Source organism: Hyperoodon ampullatus (genome assembly GCF_949752795.1).
Source record: "Hyperoodon ampullatus genome assembly, chromosome: 4".
NCBI classification, from domain to species: Eukaryota; Metazoa; Chordata; class Mammalia; order Artiodactyla; family Ziphiidae; genus Hyperoodon; species Hyperoodon ampullatus.
The window spans coordinates 93,100,831-93,127,477 of record NC_136917.1 but is presented as its reverse complement, the minus strand read 5'-3'; the positions used below and the strand labels follow the sequence as shown (position 1 = coordinate 93,127,477).

Sequence of the window (26,647 nt, the reverse complement as noted above, 5' to 3'; positions counted from 1 at the left end):
AATTAGAAAAATCAAATGATCAGTTTCATAGATTTCAAGTAGAAAACTGACAAATTGACAAATGTCAACATAAAATAGGAATAGACATTTTTTTAACATAATCAAACATATAAGTATATAAGTGTGTATACATACACATGTATGTATATGCATACATACAGACTGCTAAAATCAGGAGTAAGACAAGGATGTGCCCTAACTCTGTAACTTTTCATATTGTATTGGAAGGAAAGAGAAAGGAACTAGAGGCCTATGAATTGGAAATCAAGAGGTAAAACAATTTCTATTTGCAGAAATTATAATTGTCTTTTTGGAACACTTAATTGGTTCCAGAACCAATGGAAAAACTACTAAAAACAATAAAGGAATTTAGTAAAGTAGTAAAACATAAAATTAATTTTGAAAGAGATAAAAAAAGAATATACAAAAAAATAAGTAAGCTTCACATGCATAAGTTAGATGACATGATGGAAGAAATACCAATGTATAGTAAGAAAGATAAACTAAATACACTGAGAAATAAATGTGAACATCCTATATGAAGAATACTTGTCTACCTAGCATCATTGAGAAGCAAGCAAGGTGGGACAGAACAAGGAACAGTATGTCATAGAGGCATGGTGCCAGAGAAAAATTCTAAATCTGAACAGCAAGCTTTCTATGTGGGGAAGAAATAAAAGCTTAAATAATTTATTCAGAAGGAACATCTGTCTCAACAGAGATAATCCCCACTTGTCCAGACAGAGTTCCAGTCCCTCTCCTGCATGCATACTATGTTATGCAGGACTCTAAATGGTCCCCAAGATTCCCCATCCTAATTCCTGGGACTGTGAATAGGACAACATCACACCTGATTCTGTTACAGTGGCAAAAGGGATTCTGCAGAGTAAGTTCACCTTACTAATTAACTAACTTAAGTTACTAATCGGTTGATTTTGAATTAGTCAGAAAGGAGATTATCTGGCTGTGCTCAAAAATCTAATCACATGAGCACTGTGGCTAGCAGAAGCAATGAGAGAAATTTAAAGCAAAAGGGCTCTGTGAACCTTTGCTGCCTTTGAAGATGGAATGTGGGGAGCTTCTAGGAGCTGAGAGCAACCCCCACTGACAATCGTCAAGGAAATGGGGATCTCGGTTCAACAATTCCAAGAAACTGATATTTCACAACAGTTTAATAAGCTTGGAAAAGAATTCTCTAGAGCCTCAAATGAGAATGCAGCCAGCTGACACCCTGAGTTTGAGACTCTAAGCAGAGAACCCAGAGCTGTGCCAGACTCTTGAACTATGGAGAGTGTAAGATAATATACTTGTGCTTTTTAAAGTTGGTAAGTTTGTGTAATATGCTATACAGCAATAGAAAGTTAATACAAACATCTTACAAAAAGCTGGCCAAGGAATAATTCACTTCATTCAAAGGTAAATAATAACCAAAAAAGAAAAGCAAATGCATAGCAGAACAATTACCATATTGCCATCCTTTAAAGTGATAAGAACAATTGCTTCCTAAAATCAAAAGGTGAAAACAGGGATTTAATAAACTCATGAATGTGGTGAGATAAGGGATTTTTAAAAAAGGAAAAAAAATGGGCTGAAAGAATTCTGGAAAAACATCCCCAAACAGAAATAAAAGTCACATTGCAATGGACAAAAGAGAGACTAGAGACTGTGAGAATTACAAGGATAGACAGAAAAGGCTTGAGAAATACAAACAAAATTAAATGAACAAAACCTAAGACTTAAAAGATTAGAGAGAAAATTATAGAAATGATATTCAGACAAAGAAAATAAACATGCATAATCAATCAGAATAGAATATATATATATATATATATATATTCAAAGGTAAAACTTAAAAAATGAAGACTGATCTATAATTTTAAAAGGCATAGAAAAACCCTGGAAATTTTTTTTTTTTTTTTTTTTTTTTGCGGTATGTGGGCCTCGCGCTGTTGTGGCCTCTCCCGTTGCGGAGCACAGGCTCTGGACGCGCAGGCTCAAGGGCCATGGCTCACGGGCCCAGCCACTCCGTGGCATGTGGGATCCTCCCAGACCGGGGCACGAACCCATGTCCCCTGCATCGGCAGGCGGGCTCTCAACCCCTGCGCCACCAGGGAAGCCCAACCCTGGAAATTTTGATGCAGAACTTTCAACACTAAAAGTCACTGAATTTTAAAGATGAAGAAAGACTTCTTTGAACAGTCAGGAAAAAAGATAGTCACTTAGGCAGAGGGAAAAAAAACCCTTAGCTGGCATCAGACTTCTTTAAAGCAACATTAATCCCATAAAGGCAGTAAAGGAATGACAAAAAAATCAGTGAAAGATAATGTGACTCAGAAATTTTACATTCAGCCACACTGTTATCCAAATATAAAGGCAAAAGACAAATATTTAACATAGTTAAAATCTTATGGAATTAACCTTTCCTTTAAAAACAAAAAACAAACAAGCAAACAAAACACTTACTAGAGGGTACATTTCAGCTTACCACGAAATACGTCATTCAGAGATGCATCATGGGGACCTAAAGAAGACTATTCATCTTAAGTAATATTAAATAATTTATTAAATTGTGTCTCTTATAATACAGCTTTACAAGATAGATAGATTTACCCCCTATGTGAATTCTGAGGTATTATTGCTTAAGGAAACTATCTGAACCTCGAATTTCAACTTCTAACGTGAAATCAAAAAATTTCTGACAAAATACTTAACGCTAAATGAAAGGCATGTGATTTGACAATACACCACAAGAGGGAGCTTCTATGTTGTTTATGAACACAGAGGAGGGTTGCCAATAAAATTAAGGCTTAGAATTTTACTTAATGAACAAACCAGTGTCTAGTCCTGCCCAGTATCATGTTCGGGAACTAAAGGCAAAAAGGCAAAATGGCAAAAGAAAATCCATATACCAGAATATTTAGAAGTTAAATATCAAGCTCAGTGCAGCCCTCACCCTCACCTAGAGGTCCACAGCCTGCTCCCCGCCAAGCATTTACCTTCAACACCTGTAAGTTTAAAGAGACCACCTTTTCCTCTGGCCCATCTTGCTGCCAGGGGCAGGGAAGGATGATGCAGTCTTGAGATGGTATTCCACTCCCCTAGCCACACTTTTCTGACAGTATTTCCAGGAGGTGCCCGTGCCTCCTGAGAAGCAGAGTTTTCTGGGGAACCCGGTCTGCCTAATTACCTGCGTCAGGTACTTTGAGGTGGCTAACTTTAATGAAAAGCAACCTCTCTTTCTCTGTTCCCAGGAAGTGACCGTAATTTTCTCCCCCTGGCTCCACTTCCCATATTCTAACCACTGCCCTGAAAAGGGAGAAGGAGTTGCTGCTTTTGTTTAAACTTGACCGTCCCCAAGTCTACGTAGCAGCTTCTGGCCTGGAGGTGGTAGCTCATCCCTACCTCCCTCTCCTATAACCTCTGTTCACTTATCCTGTGTACCAATCTTGCAAAAATCTTTCTCACAAAACTTTAAGAGAAGAACAAATTATCTTTGAGTTTCAGTGTCTGTGATATGGGTCCCTCTAAGCACAGGGCTCAGGGCAAGACCCTTCTTGTCTGGACCTAAGGGCAGGCAGCTGGCGGCAGGTTTGAGAAAGAGGGGGAAAAATACTCTTCTTGAAGGTGGGGAGCAACACTCAGAAATCCAGACTTCCCTTGCCTGAGACAACTGATACAGGAACAGGAGATAGGCCAGGTGGCAGCAGGGAATTCTTGGGCTGCTTTGGTTCATAAAAATAGATAGCGTGGGCGGGAAGAGGCAGCACAAGGAATCTCACAGACAATTTAGGACTCTATATTTATGGGTACTGAAAAGTTGAGAGAGCTTTTGTCTGTGCAGCTAACCCACCTGGGATGCTGACCTGATCACTCACCTCCCATGGGAATCTAACTCAACCAATAAAGTGATTTTTCAAAAAAAAAAACTATCACAGCATCCATACAAAGATGTTGTAAGAAAAAAGACCAACATACTTTCATTAAAATTAAGATTAGGACACGGACCACAAAAATATTTTCATGGAGCAGGTGAAAACTGTGAACACATCATAATGGCAAAGCAGAAATGAAATAACTTAGAAAAGAAGTGGTGAGAGGAAGAAAGAGGATATGAAGCTTGAACTGGTAGAACTCAGAGAAAAAAGTAAAAGGGAAAAACTAAAATCTCATAGAAAGGAAGATAAAATTGAAAGGGGTACAAGGGTGAACGAACTGAGAAAACACAGTAACAGGCACATAATACAGAAATTAGAAAAGTGAGTAAAATGAATGATAAAGAAAAAAAGCAGAGGAAATGCTAAGGATATAAGGTGGCCAAAGAAGATCATACATACACACAATTGAAGTATCTGAGAAAAAAAAAAATCATGGAACAAAATACTCAGATATGTAGTTTAAGAAAATGTCCCTAGGGCTTCCCTGGTGGCGCAGTGGTTGGGAGTCCACCTGCCGATGCAGGGGACGCGAGTTCGTGCCCCAGTCCGGGAAGATCCCACATGCCGCGGAGCGGCTGGGCCCGTGAGCCATGGCCGTTGAGCCTGCGCATCCGGAGTCTGTGCTCCGCAACGGGAGAGGCCACAACAGTGAGAGGCCCACATACCGCAAAAAAAAAAAAAAAAAAAGAAAGAAAATGTCCCTAAAATGTTAATATGCATGTTAATCTATATACTTCAATCTGCATAACTGGGTGCCAGGGAAACATGACATCAACGGTCATCACCAAGATAGAGCTTCAACTGGACTTTGAAGAGACTCCAAATTTCATAGACATATGGACTCTTGAGAATATTCTTGGTAGAAAATATGAGCAGTATATTATATATCCAGTGTCACGAGCACTTCTAAATGATTTCAGAATATACAGGTGGAAAAAGGCCTCTGAGAACTTAAGTAATATAAGAATGGATAAGAAATTCCCTAAAAGGCAATGATCAAATTACAAATGTAAAAAAGAGAAACAGTGAAGTCACAAAAATGAATAACACCTTGTGCCAAATAACATATAAATCTTTAACTACAATGAAATCTATCCTATTTTACTCACATTGTATTGTTCCAGAGGAAAAAAACTATAAGCTTTCACATACACTTCCTAGCCTAACCTTTACAACTTTCTGCAATCATTTTACCAGTGAAGAAACTGAAGCCCGAAATCACAGGCTATGCATAGTCAGATTTTGCAACACAGCCTAATAATCTGATTCCTATTCTTCGATCCTCCAATATATACTCCATGATCTTTGAGTTATAATTTAATGAGCTGAACCATCATCTAAAGAGGTACAAAGGAAGATTTCCCCAAGTATAATTTATAGAACCCTAGGCTTCTGAGAATTTCCATAAACAAAAGGATGCTTTGGTCAAATTAGTTTGGGAAACACTCTATTATAGCACTTCTCCTCTTAGATTAATAAGCATGCATTTATATGTAATATGATAAAGTTTTGTACATTATTTATTGTATATTCAAGTTGCTTTTTTCCTCCATTGATGTCTTACAGCTCACAGAACTAGTGTTCCATAAAACACACTTTGAAAAATACTGGTTTGAAGTATGACAAAGGTGTCAAGTAAAACAAAACAATCCTAGATAATTAAAAAATTTAAATGTAACCACTGTATAGACAGACATAAATCTTAAAGGGTTAGTGTTATCAATGATCGCTTAATGATTCATAGTGCCAAGATTCAGGATTTTGCTTCCCACCTTTTCTATTACTACCCATCTCCTTTGGAGTGAACATATACCATCACAGATGTAGAAACTGTGAGGATGGCTCCAAATCTCAATTTTGAATGTCCAATGTCTTATGTTCTAGTGTTATATTTCTAATGCCAAATTTCTACCTCAAAATCTAAAACAAAATTCACAATCTTCACCACAAAACCAACTTCTCTACCTGATTTTCCCATATGTGTTCATAACATCCATTTTCTAGTCATCAAGTTTAAAACACAAAAAGCATTCAATAATATATTCCTTGTCTATAATGACCATATCATATGCTTTTCCTACTGATACCATACCCATTGTTCAAGTCTATAAAACTCCACTTCCTATTAAAATTTCTTACCTGAGTTGTCCAAAGGAAACCCTTTCTTCATTTACTAGTATCTTTCTTCATTCAGTGACAATAAGCCTGTATGACTCACTAGGTTCTTGATTACCATACCTTACTTTTACCTTATCCTCATTTATGTTAATAGCAATAATAATAGTAGTAATACTTATGGGGTGCTTATCTTATACAAGGTCCTTCACTGGCATACATTATCTTCTCTAATCCCCAGAAAAAAATCCTATGAAAGAGATACTATTATTTTCCTCATTTACAGATGAGTAAAGTCAGGATTGGATTAACTTCAAAATCTCTAAGATTTAAGAGCCTGTGTATTTAGGAGATTCATCTTATGGTTAACGGTGACATAAAGTAAAATTAATCAGTTACTTAAATAATTTGGGATGTGAATTCAAAACATTTCTGTAAGAGCTTCTGACTATCAAGATAGACAAAAACTTTTGATATAAGATCTAACAGTCAACCTCCTTATGGTCTCTAAAATACAAACTCCTGACCTACCAGGCTATTAACCCATTAAAAGATATGAAAACCAGAATCCAACATCATGAATATAATAGGAATGACCACAAATGCATAAAAAAATTTTTAACATTAGAAAATTCTATGTATAATCATATACCAAGAAATTTGAAAATCTCTTAAAATAAAAATATTGACTATAAATGATATAAAATTTGAATGAAGATATGATTCTGGAATAAATTGAAATGGGAATCAAAAGTGTACCTCTAAAATCAACATATCCAAAATGGTTTTTCTGGAGAATTTATATCAAAGCTCCATCAAAAACAATCAACCCTTGTGTGTTATTTAAATTGTTCCAATATAGAGAAGAAAATAAAAAGTTTCCCAATTTGTTATGAAGTATTAGCACAATTTCACTTCAAAACATCAGTCATTTGTAAGGAGGAACTTACTTAACTCAAAATATTTGTTAAAAGACCCAAGTTAGAATATGTGTATGGATATTTTTACATATTAGTTAAGGTTGCAGTAGGACACAGACAAAAGAGATAACTGAAGCAAATTTAAATTTTTTGTATGGATGTGGATTGTTTTATGGGTGGATTTTTTACAAAGACAGAGTTAAGGGAACAAACAGTAGGTGCTACTAGGCAGTTACCGAAACCCTGCAGCAACGTGGCCTTAGGCAACACAGCAACTCCCACACTAGGTCTTGTGGGGAGCACACCAGGGAAATAAGCACAAGAACCTCCTTCTTCCCCACATGCAAACTCCCACTGGCTGAACCCAGCTAGAAGCCGGAAGGCAAAAGTGCACGGCAATATAGTCCGTGAGGCTTATTCTGATAAAGCAGTAAGACAACTGACAAGCTTGATAATTCTCCTGCCTGTAATCACTTCTTTTTCTATCATCCAGATCATGTTTCCTTTACCTCCTGCCTATCCCTTAGTTGGTGAGGGAGTTTACAAAGTTCTTACAAGCCTTCAGCTCTCCTGTCTCTATTGGGTTGCCACAGTTTTCCTTTCAACAAGTACTATTGGGTTGGGGATATTAAGAGGCACAGGAGTGAATTCCCTCAGTCCAAAATACATTCCTCCTTGCCTCTGATTAGAAACAACCCAATTTCCCCTTCGTAACGAGGATCCATCACTTCTGTCAGTTCAGTGACCATCTTCTCTTCCTGTTGATTATTTAGTATGAAGACCAAGGCAGGAAACAAAAATTCTGTAGGTGGATTTTTAGGTACAGTAGCAAGAGGCTCCAATCCATTGCCACGCCCTAGTTCACTACCCTGTGTATGCTGGCTATGGAGGACCCAGCAACACAGAATGGTTTCTGCCTTATTTAATGCATATACCATATTCTGTAGAGAAGGAAATATTATTCTGCAAGTTATAACACAACAGACACTATTCTACCGAGTCAGCGGCTTCTGGGTGTTGAGGTACACAGTAAGACACACAAGTGAATTTCATGAGCAGGAGTTTGTTACCATAATTCTGCTGCAAATGAATTTCTTCATCAGAAGCGATGCTGTATAGGTTATAATAATGAATAAGGCATTTTGTAAGTCAAACAACATTGAGTGTTGGTAGAAGTATTGCAGGCAGTGAAAATGAATTCATATTTAGAATATTTACTTGTCTTAGGAGAACAAATTGCAACCAGGATATATATTTTTTCGTTGCCCTGGGGTATAGTGGTTGCCCTAGGGAATGTTACCAAATCACTGCTCTCAGGACTGGCCCCGGCAATTGGTAAACTGAGCAACCAATCTGCAGTACAGGTAGTTAGACCAGCCATTATGAGGGAAAGGGCATTTTTGGACCCCATGTTTAGCTTCCTTTTATGCTATATGGCCATTTTTTTACATGGGACAATTCCACATGCACCACAGTGGCTGGGGAAAAACACTGATTGACACTCACTGGACAGACCATCTTTTCTTCCTGATTGAGAGCCTCTTCTACAAAGGATGCCCTCAAGTGAGTATTAACATGTGGCAAAAATAGCTTTACATTCTAGGCCCATGCCCAGAAGCATACTACAAACCTCTTGGCTGGAACTCCTCATAGCTTGTAAACAACTTTCATTTTTGTTTTCTTCCAAGCTTCTGACTGGCCAGCTTATCTATTAGTGTTGTGCATGAATCAATATAATTCTGTACCTCAGGCCTTCCCTTCTGTCAAGAGAATTTCCACTGACCATTGCCTTTTAGGGACATGCCTGACTGGGGTTTTTCTTCAAAATGTTCATCTTTGGTGGGTGCCAGCAAAAACCCACTGTAAGCCAGGCTACACCCCTTCCTCCTCTGTTAGCCAGCCACAAGGAACTCTGTGAGATCCTTTTAATAAGGACATCTAGGTTTTTGTAGTAAGACCATGCTAACTTCTGCCTATAATAACCTTTCTCCATTGAAAAAGAAGGAAGTGAAAGTCAATAAAAACAAGTAGGCTAGTAGTATGAGATACTGGCCTATATAGTTACTTGTGCCTTCCACATCTGCTTGCATCTACCAATTCATTTAACAATGAGATGTCTAATTTTCACTTGTCTAATTTTATGATTTGTTACAGTAGATAACATACACTTCATGATGGGGAGTCCAGGTTGAACGGTGTTCATAATCCTGTTTACCAGCATTAAGGAGAAAACCAATAGCTGCTTTTCAAAAGAATAGTTAGGCAGAAAAACTTGGTCTTACTACAGAAACCCAGGGGTCCTCACTGGGATTTCCCTATTGGAGACTTGCCCGAGGCTTCCTACATCTTCCCTGTCTGCCATAAACACTGTCATAAACACTGTCCATACCTGCTGCAAGAACTTTATCTTGTTCCAGAACTCAGAACTCAGAAAGACTTTGAGCAACAAAGGTTAATTAAAACAGCCTGTGGAGTAGATAAAATCAAGGCTATGGCCCCACTCCCTGTTAATGCCATTGAATGGATTAAGGTGGCCCCAAGCAAATACTTTTAATTGGAAAATATGGCTCAAGGAAAAGTACCTAAGGGTATGACTCTCTCATTAGTCTGATAAGCTTAATTAAATCCAGAGAGACAGGAGGTTAAGAAAGACAAGATACAATGCAAAACTATGAGTGTGGTTATTGACACATATACCTGAATCAATTAGGTTTTGAAACATCTGCACGATCAGATGAACCATTAGCCTCTTCTAGGAGAGATTATGACAGAATGAGTGTTAAAATGACCCTTAGTTCCCAAATTTCTACAGGCAAGAAACAGGCTGATAACAGCTTCTAAGCATCTAAGTAATATATTCTCCATTTGCCCTCTTTAAATATAGCCAAGGATAATTTTTAAAAAAAAGACCAACAGAGAACAATGAACTATGAAGCCCCTCCCAAGAAGCAGAAGGAGAGTTTACTCAAGGAACAAGCATGACAGCTTCCCAGTAGGATTTCAGGATTTCTCTGAATCAGTGACTCCTGTGTATTTTCCCCTTTCCAACCAGTAATGATTATTGTGACAAATACATTAGTTATACATTTCTCTTTTTAAAAGGAGTAAACAGAGAATGTTATTTGGAAATATAAAGAGAGTCAAATCAACTCAAAATGTATCACAGATTTAAATGGAAAATGGAAAACTATAAACTTTTTGAAGAAAAGAAATAGAAAATCTTTGGGATCTAGGACTAGGGAAAAAATTCTTAGACCCGACAACAAAAGGAAAAAAGTGATAAACTGAACCTTACCCAAATTAAAGTCTTTTGCTCTGTGAAAAACCCTGTTACGAGGTTGAAAAGGACAAGCTACAGACGAGATGAAAATATCTGCAAACCATCTATCTGACAAAGATCTAGTACTTAGAATACATAAGTAACTTTCAAAACTCAACAGTAAAAGGTAAACAATATAGTTAGAACATGGGCAAAAAACATGAAAAGATATTACATGAAGGACAAACAGATGGCAACTGAGCACAAGCAAAGATTCTCAACATCATTAGCCATTAGGGAAATGCAGATTAAAAGCATAATAAGATTTTACTACAACCTATCAAAATGGCTAAAATAAAAAATGACAGCACCAAATGCTGGCAAGGGTGCAGATAAACTGGATCATTCATACATTGCTGATGGGAATATAAATTGGTACACTCTGGAGAACAGTAGTTTCTCAAAAAACTAAGTAGAGATAGAGAACTATCATATGACCCATTGGATTTACTCCTAGGCATCCATCCCAGAGAACTGAAAAGTATGTTCACACAAAAATCTGTACACAAATGTTCATAACTTTATTTGTAATAGCCAAAAAACTGGGATCAACCCAAATGTCCTTTAGCAGGTGAATGGTTGAATAAACTATGGTAAATCCATACCATGGAATACTTACTAGTTAGCAATAAAAAGGAATGAGCAACTGATAAATTCAACCCTGATGAGTCTTCACAGAATTACTCTGAATAAAAAAAGCCAACTCCAGGGCTTCCCTGGTGGCGCAGTGGTTGAGAGTCCGCCTGCCGATGCAGGGGACACGGGTTCGTGCCCCAGTCCGGGAAGATCCCATATGCCGTGGAGCGGCAGGGCCCGTGAGCCATGGCCACTGGGCCTGTGCGTCCGGAGCCTGTGCTCCGCAGCGGAAGAGGCCACAGCAGTGAGAGGCCCATGTACCGCAAAAAAAAAAAAAAAAAAAAAAGCCAACTCCAAAATGTTAAATACTGTATAACTCCCAAAATATAGTAAAATCTTGAAACATAAAAATGTTACCATGAGGTGACTTATAATGGAAAACTTTTAAAATGTAAATATTTATGAGAATCGTTAAAGTATAAAATGGAATGCTATGCAAGAATAAGAATGCTCACATGCTGCAAACTATGAAAAATATTATACTAACTCTACAAGAAATAGGCACAATAAAAATATTAAGACAATCTCAAAGTTGTTCTCCTTGAGAAAAGAATAATAATGAATTAGGTTTTTTTCTCTTTGTACTTCTTAGTATTATCCAAATTGTCTGCAATGACCAATAGAACTTTTCTAATCAGAAAACTAAAATGTATTAATAAAAATCACAACAAAGGAGGGTTGATTAAATGTATTATCTATAAAATGAAATAAAAACAAATATTCTGCAGTTTTGTCTTTTTTAATATTTACAATATCCAATATATATTCTAAGTTAAAAAAAAGTAGATATTCATAAGTTCAAAATCTTGTTTCTTTAAAATGTGCATTTAAACGTATATGTGAAAATGTGATGTAAAGATGTATGAATATGGATAAAGGTTAGTAAGAAGGTGTGAGAATGTATGTGCATGAGTGTGTGTTAATGACTATGTAATGTAAAAGTGTAATTATGCATAACTATTTGTGAATACATGTATGAATGTGTGTATATATTAAAAAGGCTGAACAATACTGACAGTGTTATCTAGGCTCTGTTATAAAAAAATTTTATTTCCTTACTTTTTTATTCCATATATTACATTTTTTCCCCTTCTATTTCATTTTTGTTTGTATTTTTCTATCTTCCGATTGGCTTGCAAAGGGACAATTTTAAAATTAGGAAAAAAAATTAAAAATATTTAGAAAGAGTCAACTTGGCTATTTAAAAGGCAATATTTAATATGTCATATTGAGTAGCTCCAATTAATCTGAGCTACAGCAAATAAATTTATTTTCTTATCTCATAAAAAGAATACAATCCTGGAAACATAGCTAATTAAAACCTTTTCTAATATAGTACTTTGAAAGTGTTTAGCCAGACTTTTGGGATATGTCAATATCAAGTGGCACCTAAAAAAAATATGTATCATATTGAAAGATTTTTAGTTGTTCATATTATCTTGTAACTACCATTGACAATAAGTAAACAAACCAAGAAAGGCAGGTTTTTTACATTAATATAGCTGTTACTTAATTATCATGAACATCATTTTTATTCATTGCTACTATTTAATGAGCACTTACCCACACCAGACACCACCTTATCACTATTTGTGTATAATTTCCTATGAAGTAGCAGTTACTATCCCCATCATGATTTACAGTTGAAGAAACTTGTCCAGGGTCACAAAGCTCTATCATACAGTGCTTGAGCAAAAATTTAAACTGTTTTGTCTGATCTTAATATCCCTGCTATATTGCTGCATAGTTTCACTCAATGTAATGTGCTAACAGCATTAAAATAAAAGAGAAAAATACATTAAAACACACATTGGTTATTTGTGCATTTTTAAGAACAGTGACTAAGAAAAAAGAATTTCCTCATTTCTTTCTTACCACAAACCACATTTTTACCAATCTTTCTGAGGTAAGCAAAAAGCATTGCTTAATCATTACCTCCCATACATTATACCTGGTTAGACACAACTTTGCCTATGGTCCACTTGAATGTCCTACCAGAGCATTTCCTTTTATTTCATACATGAAGACAAATAAGGGTAATCACTACTAACAGTCTACCAAAAAATAACTCTGACATTTTATCACCACTTTAGAAGTACAGTAGATACATAGTGAAATCAATATTTTATCAAGTAATTAAGATGAAACCAAAAATAGAATATCACTGCATTTTGCTTCTATTTCTGAATATGCTTCTCATTTTAGCTTCCTTTTTCATACTGCAAATTTTTCAGATCCAAAATCTTACCCATAAAGATCATCTATGGCAAATAATTTTTGCCTCTGATAACTTACAATTCTTCCCAAGTCAGTGGCCAAAAGAAAATTATTCTCTATGGAATATGTTTATTCCATAAAGCCAAGTTTATGGAAAATGTGAACAGAGAATCCCACATTGCCTTTATCTGCCATTACCTACTCTTACTGCCTTCTACAGAAGGACAATTCATCAGACTCCTAATATGCCTCCGTTGAAGGGATCCAATCGTTCATTTATATATTTGACAACTCAACAAACATTTCTCAGGTACCTACTATCTATCACACGCTGTTCTAGGTGCTGGCCATAAGGAAGTTTCTAAATTCAACAAGGGCTTCAATACTTAGACATAAGACAGCATAGAGCAGATTTTTCCAAAGCCTGTTCACTGAAACACTAATCTGGAGGAGAAAATGTAAAGTGAGTAGTGGAAGCAGGGTAAAAGGGACAAGCATATCAGTGGAGTTCCTGGTCAAAAAGTTCAGAACTATACATTTCATATTCCCTAACTAAAGAGGCACACAATGCATTCACTTTTACAGTGATGCAATAGAGACGCCTCTTTAACTTTCATCTTTTCCCAAACTCATTGAACTACGGAACCCGTGTTTAACATACTCTTTTTACTTTACTAGTAATTTTTATTGGAGTATAGTTGCTTTACAATGTTGTGTTAGCCTCCACTGCACAACAAAATGAATCAGCCATACACATACAGATATCCCCTCCCTTTTGGACTTCCCTTCCATTTAGGTTACCACAGTGCATTAGGTAGAGTTTCCTGTGCTATACAGTATGTTCCCATCATTTGTCTACTTTATACATAGCATCAATAGTGTATATGTGTCAATCCCTGTCTCCCAATTCCTCCCTCCCCACTCCTTTCCCCCTTGGTATCCATACATTTGTTCTGTATGTCTATGTCTCTATTTCTGCTTTGCAAATAAGATGATCTATACCATTTTTTCTAGATTCCACACATACGCATTATCATATGATATTTGCTTTTCTCTTTCTGACTTACTTCACTCTGTATGACACTCTCTAGGTCCATCCATGTCTCTACAAATGACCCAAGTTCGTTCCTTTTTATGGCTGAGGATTATTCCATTGTATAGCTTAATACCTTCAGAAACTCTGCTCAGCAGATCATATTTTGAGATATGTTGGGATGTTACTTTCTCTTTTTCAAGGCCACTCATTTTAAAATTTATACCTATCTGCAAATTATAACTGTGGGCAGAACAGAGTTTGTGCTAACATCTCATTGACACATGCTTTCATACTTATTTTTCTCAGTGAGTTTCCTCTATTTCAAAAGTTAGGTCATTTGAATTTCAACAAAACTGGCTACATTAAGGTATGTAGTATTTCATGATGGTTACGAAACTCCTATTTTAAAGGAGAATATAAAGCAATAATCCTGAAATGAAAAGAAACCTTTTTCTCTATGCCCACAATTGACTTTACAAAATAAGTAAACACTAAACTGGACACATATTTACCAGAGGCCAAGCAAAATTAAAGCATCCTGTATTGAACTGGTGGTTGAAAAACTCTAAGATTCTTGGCCCTATGTCTTCTCCAATCTAGGCAAGCATTCCATATTTAAAAAACAAACAAACAAAAAAACCTTAAGAATACAAGACAAAGACAAAACGGTAACTAAAAATTAAGCCTGACTTTGAGTCCTGCTCTAATCATTTTCCTAGTTCAACATTTTTAGGTAGTCAGCCTGTGTAACCATAGTCCTTTAATGCAGAATTCTCCCTGAAATACCATTTCTAAAATATTAGAAATTTAGTGATGAAGCAAAAGGGAAGTGTTGAGAGCTACATTCTTTTGAGAGAAAGGGATGGAAAAGAGAAACAAGAAAATAATACAACTTAGGAAAATTTATCCAACTATTGGTCAGTAAAGAAAAAGAGATTTACTGGACTTAGTAATTACTTCTCTACAATTCCTAAGTATTGCTATTTACTAATGGCCCCTGTCGCAAAGTTTCAAAGAGAAGATAAGATTATTTTGTTTGCCAACATTAAATTAACTCATCCAAAGGAAATTAAAAAGTGCTTGAATGAAAACAATATGTTATGTGGTAAAGATTTATTTATTTATTTATTACATTTTTAAAAATATTTAAAAGTTATATTAAAATATGATGTTTTATGTTAATGGTCTATTAAAATATATCAAAAGTGAATGGCAAATATGATTTACTTGAAAATGTTTTATGACATTCTATCTTCAGGTTAACACATACCAAAATTAGCCCTTAGAAGCATTTTTCTCTGTTAAATTTAATTCTTCCTTTTTCGAGTGTTTGTCCAATAACAAGCAAAACTTCTCTTTGATAAATGTTATCTCCATTCAAAGATAGATAATCACCTCTAAACCTATGTGTCCTTTAAAACTTCCCTTAAGAAAATACTTTTCCCAAATCTACTTAAATTTATTTTTTATAGAACAATAGAAAATTCAAGCTGATTCCAAACACATTTTTCTACCTTTTTGTTAACTCTTAACCTCCTTCTGTGTAATTCTCACACCTGTGGAAATTATACATGCTTATCATATTTCATATTTTGTTTTCTTCTATTTACAAACTATATTACATTACTTTAATCTCCTCTTACAGAGATTATTTTATCCAAACTGAGCCTGAGTTTGGTTTACCTCAAGTTCAAAAAAACAACAGCAACAAAAAAAGCACACAAGGGAATATGTTAATTCTCTCAATGTCAGTTTCAAATTAAATTACATGTATGATTTCAATTAATAATATGATTTCTTAATGTTATGCTCTTTAGATTATTTATGTAATGTTACCTAAGAAGATTATACATTTCTTTGCTTCTAATTTATTTACAAAAAGCTTTCAACTAATTTGTTTTCCTTTTCTCACTTAAATCTCCAGTTTTCCTCTATATTCTCCTTAGAGTTGGATAAATAACTCAGATTTTTGGTTACAGAATCCCATATTTGCAAAAGTGGGTTAATTCACTTGAGCAGACAAGTATAAAAAATAATGTAAAAATTTCAAGATAGCAACCAGGCATTTTCATATATTGACTGTGGGAGAGTAACTGGTATATCCCTTCCTAAAAGTCAGTGTGACATTATCTATCAAAAATTAGAATGAGGAAGCCCTTCAAACCAGTATTTTCATTTCAAGGAATGAAGACTAAAGTACAACTTGCACATTTACATAAACGTACATGTCCAAAAATATACATTGCAACAATGGATATATAGTATGCAGTTCATACTTAGGTCCAAACCTGAATTCTTGATTTCCACTCCCAATTCTGTTCTAACCCAGTCTTCCACATTAGAGTAAGTGGCTCCAGTTGGTCAAACCAAATATGAAGGAGTCACCCTTTCTTCACAATCAATCCACTAGAAAGACCAATCTCTTTTTCCTTTAAAATACATTGAAACCCAAAGTGGGCAGAAGGAAAGAAATCATAAAGATCAGAGCAGAAATAAATGAAAAAGAAAACAACAGCAAAGATCAATAAAACTAAAAGCTGGTTCTTTGAGAAGATAAACAAAATTATAAACCATTAGCCAGACTCATCAAGAAAAAGAGGGAGAGGACTCAAATCAATACAATTAGAAATGAAAAAGGAGAAGTTACAACAGACACTGCAGAAATACAAAGCATCCTAAGAGACTACTACAAGCAACTCTATGCCAATAAAATGGACAACCTGGAAGAAATGGACAATTTCTTGTATAATTTCTTATACAATTCTTATACAATTTCTTGTATAAACTTCCAAGACTGAACCAGGAAGAAATAGAAAATATGAACAGACAAATCACAAGTAATGAAATTGAAACTGTGATTAAAAATCTTCCAACAAACAAAAGTCCAGGACCAGACAGCTTCACAGATGAATTCTATCGAACATTTAGAGAAGAGCTAACACCCATCCTTCTCAAACTCTTCCAAAAAATTGCAGAGGAAGGAAAACTCACAAACTCATGTTATGAGGACATCATCACCCAGATACCAAAACCAGAAAAAGATACTACAAAAAAAGAAATTACAGGGCTTCCCTGGTGGCGCAGTGGTTGAGAGTCTGCCTGCCAACGCAGGGCACACGGGTTTGTGCCCCGGTCCGGGAAGATCCCACATGCCGCGGAGCGGCTGCGCCCATGAGCCATGGCCGCTGAGCCTGCATGTCCGGAGCCTGTGCTTCGCAACAGGAGAGGCCACAACAGTGAGAGGCCCACGTACCGCAAAAAAAAAAAAAAAGAAAGAAATTACAGACCAATATCACTGATGAATATAGATGCAAAAATCCTCAACAAAATACTAGCAAACAGAATCCAACAACATATTAAAAGGATCATACACCATGATCAAGTGGGAATTTATCCCAGGGATGCAAGGATTCTTCAATATATGCAAATCAATCAATGTGATACATCATATTAACAAACTGAAGAATAAAAACCATATGATCATCTCAATAGATGCAGAAAAAGCTTTTGACAAAATTCAACACCGATTTATGATAAAAACTCCCCAGAAAGTGGGCATAGAGGGAAACTACTTCAACATAATAAAGGCCATATATGACAAACCCACAGCCAACATCATTCTCAATGGTGAAAAAGAGAAAGCATTTCCTCTAAGATCAGGAACAAGACAAGGATGTCCACTCTCACCACTATTATTCAACATAGTTTTGGAAGTCCTAGCCATGGCAATCAGGGCAGAAAAAGAAATAAAAGGAATACAAATTGGAAAAGAAGAAGTAAAACTGTCACTGTTTGCAGATGACATGATACTATACATAGAGAATCTTAAAGATGCCACCAGAAAACTACTACAGCTAATCAATGAATTTGGTAAAGTTGCAGGATACAAAATTAATGCACACAAATCTCTTGCATTCCTATACACTAATGATGAAAAACCTGAAAGAGAAATTAAGAAAACACTCCCATTTACCACTGCAACAAAAAGAATAAAATACCTAGGAATAAACCTACCTAGGGAGACAAAAGACCTGTATGCAGAAAACTCTAAGATACTGATGAAAGAAATTAAAGATGATACCAACAGATGGAGAGATATACCAAGTTCTTGGATTGGAAGAATCAATATTGTGAAAATGACTATACCTCCCAAAGCAATCTACAGATTCAGTGCAATACCTATCAAATTACCAATGGCATTTTTTACAGAACTAGCACAAATAATCTTAAAATTTGTATGGAGACACAAAAGACCCCAAATAGCCAAAGCAGTCTTGAGGGAAAAAAATGGAGCTGGAGGAATCAGACTCCCTGACTTTAGACTATACTACAAATCTACAGTAATGAAAACAATACGGTATTGGCACAAAAACAGAAATACAGATCAATGGAACAAGTTAGAAAGCCCAGAGATAAAGCCACGCACCTATGGTCAACTAATCTATGACAAAGGAGGCAAGGATATATAATGGAGAAAAGACAGTCTTTTCATTAAGTGGTGCTGTGAAAACTGGACAGCTACATGTAAAAGAATGAAATTAGAACACTCCCTAACACCATACACAAAAATAAGCTCAAAATGGATTAGAGACCTAAATGCAAGACCGGGCACTATAAAACTCTTAGAGGAAAACATAGGAAGAACACTCTTTGACATAAATCCCCGCAAGGTATTTTTTGATCCACCTCCTAGAGTAATGGAAATAAAAACAAAAATAAACAAATGGGACCTAATGAAACTTCAAAGCTTTTGCACAGCAAAGGAAACCATAAACAAGATGAAAAGACAACTCTCAGAATGGGAGGAAATATTTGCAAACAAATCATCAGACAAAGGATTAATCTCCAAAATATATAAACAGCTCATGCAGCTCAATATTAAAAAAAACAAACCTAATCCAAACATGGGTAGAACACCTAAATAGACATTTCACCAAATAAGACACAGATGGCAAAGAAGCACATGAAAAGCTGCTCAACAACACTAATTATTAGCGAAATGCAAATCAAAACTACAGTGAGGTATCTCCTCATACCAGTTAGAATGGGCATCATCAGAAAATTTACAAAGAACAAATGCTGGAGAGGGTGTGGAGAAAAGGGAACCCTCTTGCACTGTTGGTGGGAATATAAATTGAGACAGCCACTATGGAGAACAGTATGGAGGTTCCCTAAAGAACTAAAAATAGAATTACCATATGATCCAGCAATCCCACTACTGGGCATATACCTAGAGAAAACCATAATTCAAAAAGACACAGGCACCCCAATGTTCATGGCAGCACTATTTACAATAGCCAGGTCATGGAAGCAACCTAAATGCCCATCAACAGATGAATGGATAAAGAAGATGTGGTATATATATATACAATGGAATATTACTCAGCCATAAAAAAGAACGAAATTGGGTCATTTGTAGAGACGTGGATGGATCTAGAGACTGTCATACAGACTGAAGTAAGTCAGAAAGAGAAAACCAAATATCGTATATTAACGCATATATATGGAAGCTAGAAAATGGTACAGATGAACCGGTTTGCAGGGCAGAAATTGAGACACAGATGTAGAGAACAAACGTATGGCCACCAAGGGGGTGGTGGTGTGGTGGTGTGCTGAATTGGGAGATTGGGATTGACATGTATACACTGAGGTATATAAAATGGATGACTAATAGGAAAATAAATAAATAAATAAACATTAAAAATAATAAATAAAAATAAAATACACTGAAAATCAATCACTCCTCTAGATCTCTACTGCTACCAACCCCATCCCAACCACCCTTATTGCTCACCTGAGCTACAATAAAAACCTCCTGGGTGATTTCCTCCCATCTACTCTTGTCCCTCAGAACAATAGAAGCCAAATGATCAATTAAAAACATAAATAAGATCATGTACCTCCCTGTGTAAAACTCTCTCATGAATTCCCATGGCACTTGAAGGAAAATCCAAATGCCTTACACTGGGGTCTACCTGACTCTCAAATTCTTCTCATGCCACATTCTCCCTCGCTTTGATCATGCTGGCCAAAACTGACAATTCCTAAAACCAGCCAAGCTGTTTCCTGCTCCAAAGCCCGTGATCATTTTTTCTCCTGCCTGGATATCATCTTCCTTGGCTGGGTCCTCATTATCGAGTTTTCAATCACAATAGCCTTTCCTTGCCCACAAATTTTCCCTTTTGTACACTATTACTTCACAATACTTGTTCTGTTATACACTCACCTCAATCTTCAGTTATCTTGTTTGTTTATTTTGTATTACCTCCCACTAGTATATAAAATCCAGAGGGCATGAAACAGTTTCACTGCTATTATTTCAGCATCATGTATAGTCCATATCAATAAATATTCCTCATAGGAATGGCAGAATAATGTAAGGGCAACCTGAGTTTTTGCTTTTATTTGCCACAGATAAACTATTATTTAAATTATGAGTCATAATTTAGAGTAAAAATTTTACAGATCAGCCAATTCCTCTACCTAATCTACCTCAACTAAAATAATGAAAAATATCAATATGAATTTGGTGAAAACTTGCACAATATACAATAATGTACTAAAAGTTTCTAACCTGGCTTCAGCAACCTTCTTGGCTTCATCTCTGGCCACAAACACACCTTAATTTGTGGCCATTTCCCTTTAGTAAATATAAATTATTCAGACTGGCTGAAACTCAACACATGTATGGCAAGAGAAGGAGCTAAGAAGACGGCTGAGGACAAATCAGGCTTTTGCACTGGACTAGGTGCTTATGTTTCAGTTTAGAGAGTCAATGATTTTTTAACAAAGTCTGTATACTTCAAGAACAAACAGGGCATCTGATCAACTGGAAAAATGAGGGATTAGATTCAGTACAAAGATCAACACCTAAATACTAGAGACACAATAATATTTTTGCTATCATAGAATCAGTTTCGTATTTCTTGTGTGACAGACTAAAATTCAGCTTTTCCCTTTCCTCTTTGAAATTAAGATTTCAAAGGTATTATACTAAAGCCTACATGTGTTTTTCCCAAATCTACCCCCAGAGAAAGTATGTGAAGTTGGCCTGATAAAATCCTGTGGAATCTTAGATAATATACTAGAATCTAGTAACTGTTCTTTCTACTGATAACACATTCACCTTATCCAATTCATTCCAAACTGTATCACATTTTTAAAACATACTCTCTTGGACCATATGCTTGCATATTCTATTTTTATTTCCAAAATGAAGTCTGCTTTCTAAATAAGTGCACCCCTAAAACCATGCTACATGATATATACTTTGTTATTGAAAATATTTTCCCATTTGTTGTCATTCTATAATTGGGAAATAGATTTAGGGAAATGTTAACACTTTAATATGAATTTTCAAAATTAATACAAATATAACCATCTTAACTTTTTAAAAATAATGCCTATTGTGCAGGAGGCCCCAGTTCTCCTTTCTTCTTAATATAAGCCTTTTCTTCACTTACCTAACCTATCAAAACTTCAGATTTTGTAGCCCTCTGATTTTATTTCAATACTTGCTGTTAAAAGTCTCAAGAAGGACAAAAAATGTTAAGGTCTACTTTCATTAGCACATTTCTTGGGCTCTACCATAATTGTTTTTCCATTAAAAAGGATTCTTTGGGGGGGAAAAAAGGGAAGAAATATAAATAATCAAACTTCCTTTCTGAGCCTTTAAATAATGTACTGACCAGAGCAACACTTTAGGTAACTCATGAAGCTCTGTGTCTCTAAACTAGAGTCAAAAGTAAAGCTAGTTTCAGTTCTCAGGAAAAGATCCACTCCTATAAATTTTACCTCTCTTTCTCAAATCAGGAGTCAACATGTCCAGGGTGCAGAGCTATAGGCACAGCAAATAAAACCATAAAGGGAAAAACTAGATCTTAGAACCCCAGTGAAGTCACACCACCTGCAAACCAAAACAAGTCATGTCTTTTCTGAGGAAGATCGTGTATAATATGGGGAATGAATATTAGAGGATTAAAAACTTGGAGAACCACTGAAGGGATGAATAATGTGCAATCTGTCTCAGTAATCTCCTAACACAATTCAATCATAACAAAGCAGTAAGCAGTGGAAGAGACTAGCCCTTACCCTATTTACCCATACAGGTGAGCTGCAATATAGAGTTGCAGTATAACATAGTTTCATACTACTTCTTAAAATAAGCAAAACACAACAGAAACTTACCTTCAAAAAGGGACCCGAATTGGTATTTTCCACTAAAAAATTTTGGCAATGAATATACAAGTGCTCCCAATCCTATCATAAAGGATGCAAATGCAAGCCATCTTGGTTTGTGTCCTCTTTCACCAATGAATGATATAAATAAAGACAACAAACAGAATGCGATATCATAGCTTGATGATATCAAGCCTGTCAGGGAACTCTTCAATTCATAGCGCTTCTCAATAGTGGAAATGCTAATATTTACTAGGCCATTTACCACCATACCTAAAAGAGAGAAGAGGAAATTTAAGTGCATTATTACAACTTTACCATATAGATTATGATTATTAACGACATACTAAAATTTGATTGTTTGTTTCTTTTGATATTTTTAAATGCACCAATTTAAAAAATCTCAAAATTTCAAAGCTAAGCAAGCCAAACATATTTCCTTTACAAATCAGCTCACTTTTAAATTATACACTTGTGAATTTTCAGATGTTAAATAAAATTGATGCTTATCACATACTGAATTATAACTAACTTCATTTTTCTTTAAATGACAAAAAGACTGGTAAAGTCTCATGAGGCTGGTTTGCTAGAGAGTTCCAGGTGTAGCATAGTCCCATGGACCTCGCTTGGAAGAGTACAAAATGTACAGGTGATTGAGAGGTCAAATACTAAAACTGCTCAGATTACTCAATCTTTAAACATATTTATAACATGAGATCCTTGACTTAGTCTTAAGAGAGGTGAAATTGAGTTCTCAAACCTCTATTTTCTTTTAGCACTCTTTAAAGTTATCATTTAAAAGTTCCTGGGGCAAAAATAACGAACTGAAAGTCTTATTTTAACCACTGGCATTCTAAATAATAGGCAAAGTAACAGAAAAAAGAAAAATAAAAAACCATTATACTTCATCTGCTCATTATAACCATGATGAAGGAGTACAAGATAAACAAGGAAAAGCTGAAATCCAATTTTGACTGACTTAACGAAAATGTCCTGTTTGGATATAGATTAAACATTCAGAAGTTTAAACATTACTATAAAGTGAAAATAAAAAGCATCTGATCAAATTACAAAGTTTTTAACTGATTATTCCTTTTACTTAAGAGGCTGCCATGAATTGTTTTCATTCATTAATTAATAGAAAGAGTATATCCAAGTCATGATCTCTATAATCTCTTCAAATTTTGCTTTATCAAGACTGTAACTAGGAATGTATTTCAAGAAAATTTGTATAAGTTTTAAAAGTCCTAACATGATTTTTACTTTTATGTCAGTTTAATAAATCTATAAGCCAATTTATAATTCTTGATGTTTTAAGATAAAATTTCTAAGGTACCTAGGAATGACACATTTATAAGGAGATGAGGTTGTCTGAGAATTTGAAAATTTCCCATCTAAAATCAACTTTCTGACACCCTTGCCATACTGATTAAAAGTCAGTCATTAGAACTCACTGTTTTTATGGTAAAAAATTTTCTAAGAAAGCAAATTTGCGAACTCTTGTGGAAATATAGCACTTTAAGCCTATGATCCCAATGTGAATTCTATGCTACACAAGTTCCAAGAACTTTGCTTTTAAAAAAAAGAAATTTCATGAAACATTGCACACTATGTCTATTGTAAATGCATGAAGCTATGAGGTATATTAGGAAATTAAGTGCTAAGAAAAATCCTGTTTATCTTTGAGAAGTGCTGGGTTAAGTAAACTCACTTGACAAGTTTTGGGTCTTTTTTACCAATTAATCACCTATTACTATATCATGGAAATGGTCTTCCCAAGGATATTGTTTGAAAAACACAATAATAATGTTTTCAGTCATTCAGACTTAAACCCAAATAAGAACTTACTGGGTCACTTTCATCTCAGATTATGCTTCTGAAATTGGAGATTTCTAGGTAGAGTAGCTCCAGGCTAAACTTGACACATTTCTCTAAGAATTTCAATTATATTCGATAATAATTTTAAACAATATTTTATATTAAATGTAAAATGATATATTTTGGAATAATATTGAAATTTCAGAATACGTTTAAGATAATACACAAGACAAGGAATTTTTTACTTGTGCCCAATTTCTTTGAACTTTGCATTCCCTTGACACTAAGATGCTTCACAATCACTGATTTTGGACAACTGAGATCAAGATGTTGAGAGAAGGCCAACTTTGGTGGGGACAAGAAAGGTGGAAAAGGAAGTAACTCTTTAGCACAAAACTGTCCCTAGTAGAAGAGCTACAGACTCACAATCAACAAATATTTACTCAGCACCTAACCTGTGCAAGGGACACTGAGTTGCTTTAAGACAGTGGAGCAGGAATAAGAACAGGAAGAATATATTTAGATAGTCTTCTGTTAATCTTAAAAAAGAGCAATTTCAACACACCTCCTCCCCCAATTTTTTTGAGGGGGGATTAGATTTCTTTCAATCAGTCCTTGATTGCCTCTTTACAAAATATTTTTAAACTATGACTCGTGACCAAAAAATATCTACATACCATCAAATTCTAGCTAACCATCAGCATGTCCTTGAAAATGCTGCACTTTAATGCCCCCCTCCTTAATTTGTCGCCTTAGTGTAACTTCCCATCTCTTTCATTCCCTGCATGCTTTCTTTCAGGAGAGTCATTGTCCCTCTGCCCTACTACTCACTCCTCCAAATCAGGCTTAGATTGCAAACTCCTGAGGGTATAAACCTGGACTTTACCAGTAACTCCCAAGAGAATCTAAAAGAGATCCTCGAACAAACAGCCTTACCGGTTAACAACGCCTGAAGCCTTTGCGGATTTACTCACTGGGCTCCACGAGTGCATCCAATACACTCAAACTATACTTAAAAAACACGAATGCCTAGATCTAACCGATACTATATATTTTCAACAAGTTTCTCCTTCGAGAACCACCCTACCTCAACTGCAAATTTATTAATTCTTCTCTTCTAGAAACAACGTAAAAAAATCCTTTTAATAAGGGGGTTTAGCAAAATGTGTGTTTTTGTAACGTACAGCAGATCTCCCCCAGCAAAATGTTCCCGAAGGAAGGCTCTACTCATCTTCTTTGTAGGAATCGAATCGGCTAGACTGAGGTAGAACACTAAAGAGAAAAAGCTTGCATGGCCAGTTTTAAATGTTTCCATAAAACAGAAGCTAAAATGTAGATGCCTGAACCTCGTTGGTTGACGTCGGTGCGAGCGCTTCCAAGTCCCAAGCCTGGGGCCACCTATCTCGGCGCGTCGACCCCTCGGGCTCGCGGCGCACCTGCCCTCTCCTCCCCGCCGGCCCTCCGCGCTCCCCTCGCCCCGCGCAGGCCCACCGCCCTCTCGAGCCGGCTCTGAACCTTACCTTGCGTGAGGGCCAAAAGGCAGTAGTGAAACAGAAAGCCCTGGGGCGTGTTGCAGCCCTGGAGACACTGGGGTTGGAAGTTCCCCCACCCGCAGGGCCCCTCCTCATACTCTGACAGTGACTCTGGCCCGGACCGCTCCTGGGAGCCAGGGGGAGTTACTGAAGAAAAAGGTGGCTCCGGGGACTTCTGGGGCTCCTGAGGCTCCTGCGGCTGCGAACCCTCTCTCAGGGGATTGGTGGACAAGACAGAGACCTCGACGGAAGAGGGCGATGGACACAAACGGCGCGGGCTGTTTGGACTGGAGGCGACGAAAGCCGGGTTCTCGATGCCTTTGCAGCCCTTCATGATCAGGGTGGGTTCTCCCGACTCCCGTGCGTCGGAGCCGCAAAAAACTAGGTCCCGCTCTGGCTCCTCCTCCGGGCAGGTGGCAGCGCCCCCGTGCGGGAAGAGTTCCCGCCTGCCGGGCGTCCGTCTGCAGGGGCTCTCGCCGCCGCCGGGACACTCCTCCGCCAACTCGCGGCCGCCTGCGGCGCAGAACGCGGGCGTCTGGCCCCGCGGTTGTGTAGTTGGCGCTCCGCCGCGCCTCACCTGTCGCGTGGGCGTGCGGCCCGGAGGCCGCCACGTAAAGGGGAGAGGGCCCTCAGCCCACCTCGCTGCTTCCCAGAGCCCAGGGACTGAGAACCAAATAAAGGCTGTGAGAGTCTCCTGGCCCTAAAGTTCCCCCTGGGTGCTGCCGGGAAGGCTGTAAACACAGTTGCATCAGGAGATCGTTCAAGAAAGTATCCGGCGGTTTTCTTCCCTTGCTGCTTACCAAACCAGGCTAGGTCTGGACTGCAAGAGTCAAGCAGCCGCAGGTACAATACTTTGGATTCCATGAGCAACGTGGTAAGACCTTCACCTGTAACCCTCCCTAGAAACTAAATCCCCAGCCGCCCTTCAACACCGCAGCCAT

At 36.8% G+C, this 26,647-nt stretch overlaps 1 protein-coding gene across 1 annotated transcript in view; it reads right to left on the bottom strand.

Annotated features, from left to right (window-relative positions):
- The window catches only part of LOC307052134 (solute carrier organic anion transporter family member 4C1-like), a gene marked incomplete at both ends in the record, with an annotated part of 61,790 nt that extends 35,750 nt beyond the window's left edge, over positions 1-26,040 (bottom strand). Inside the window, 2 exons of the mRNA XM_079702950.1 lie at positions 22,366-22,629; positions 25,695-26,040. Coding sequence (XP_079559076.1) covers positions 22,366-22,629; positions 25,695-26,040 — 610 coding nt within the window. The remainder of the gene's footprint in view (positions 1-22,365; positions 22,630-25,694) is intronic.
- Positions 26,041-26,647: the final 607 nt, after the last annotated feature.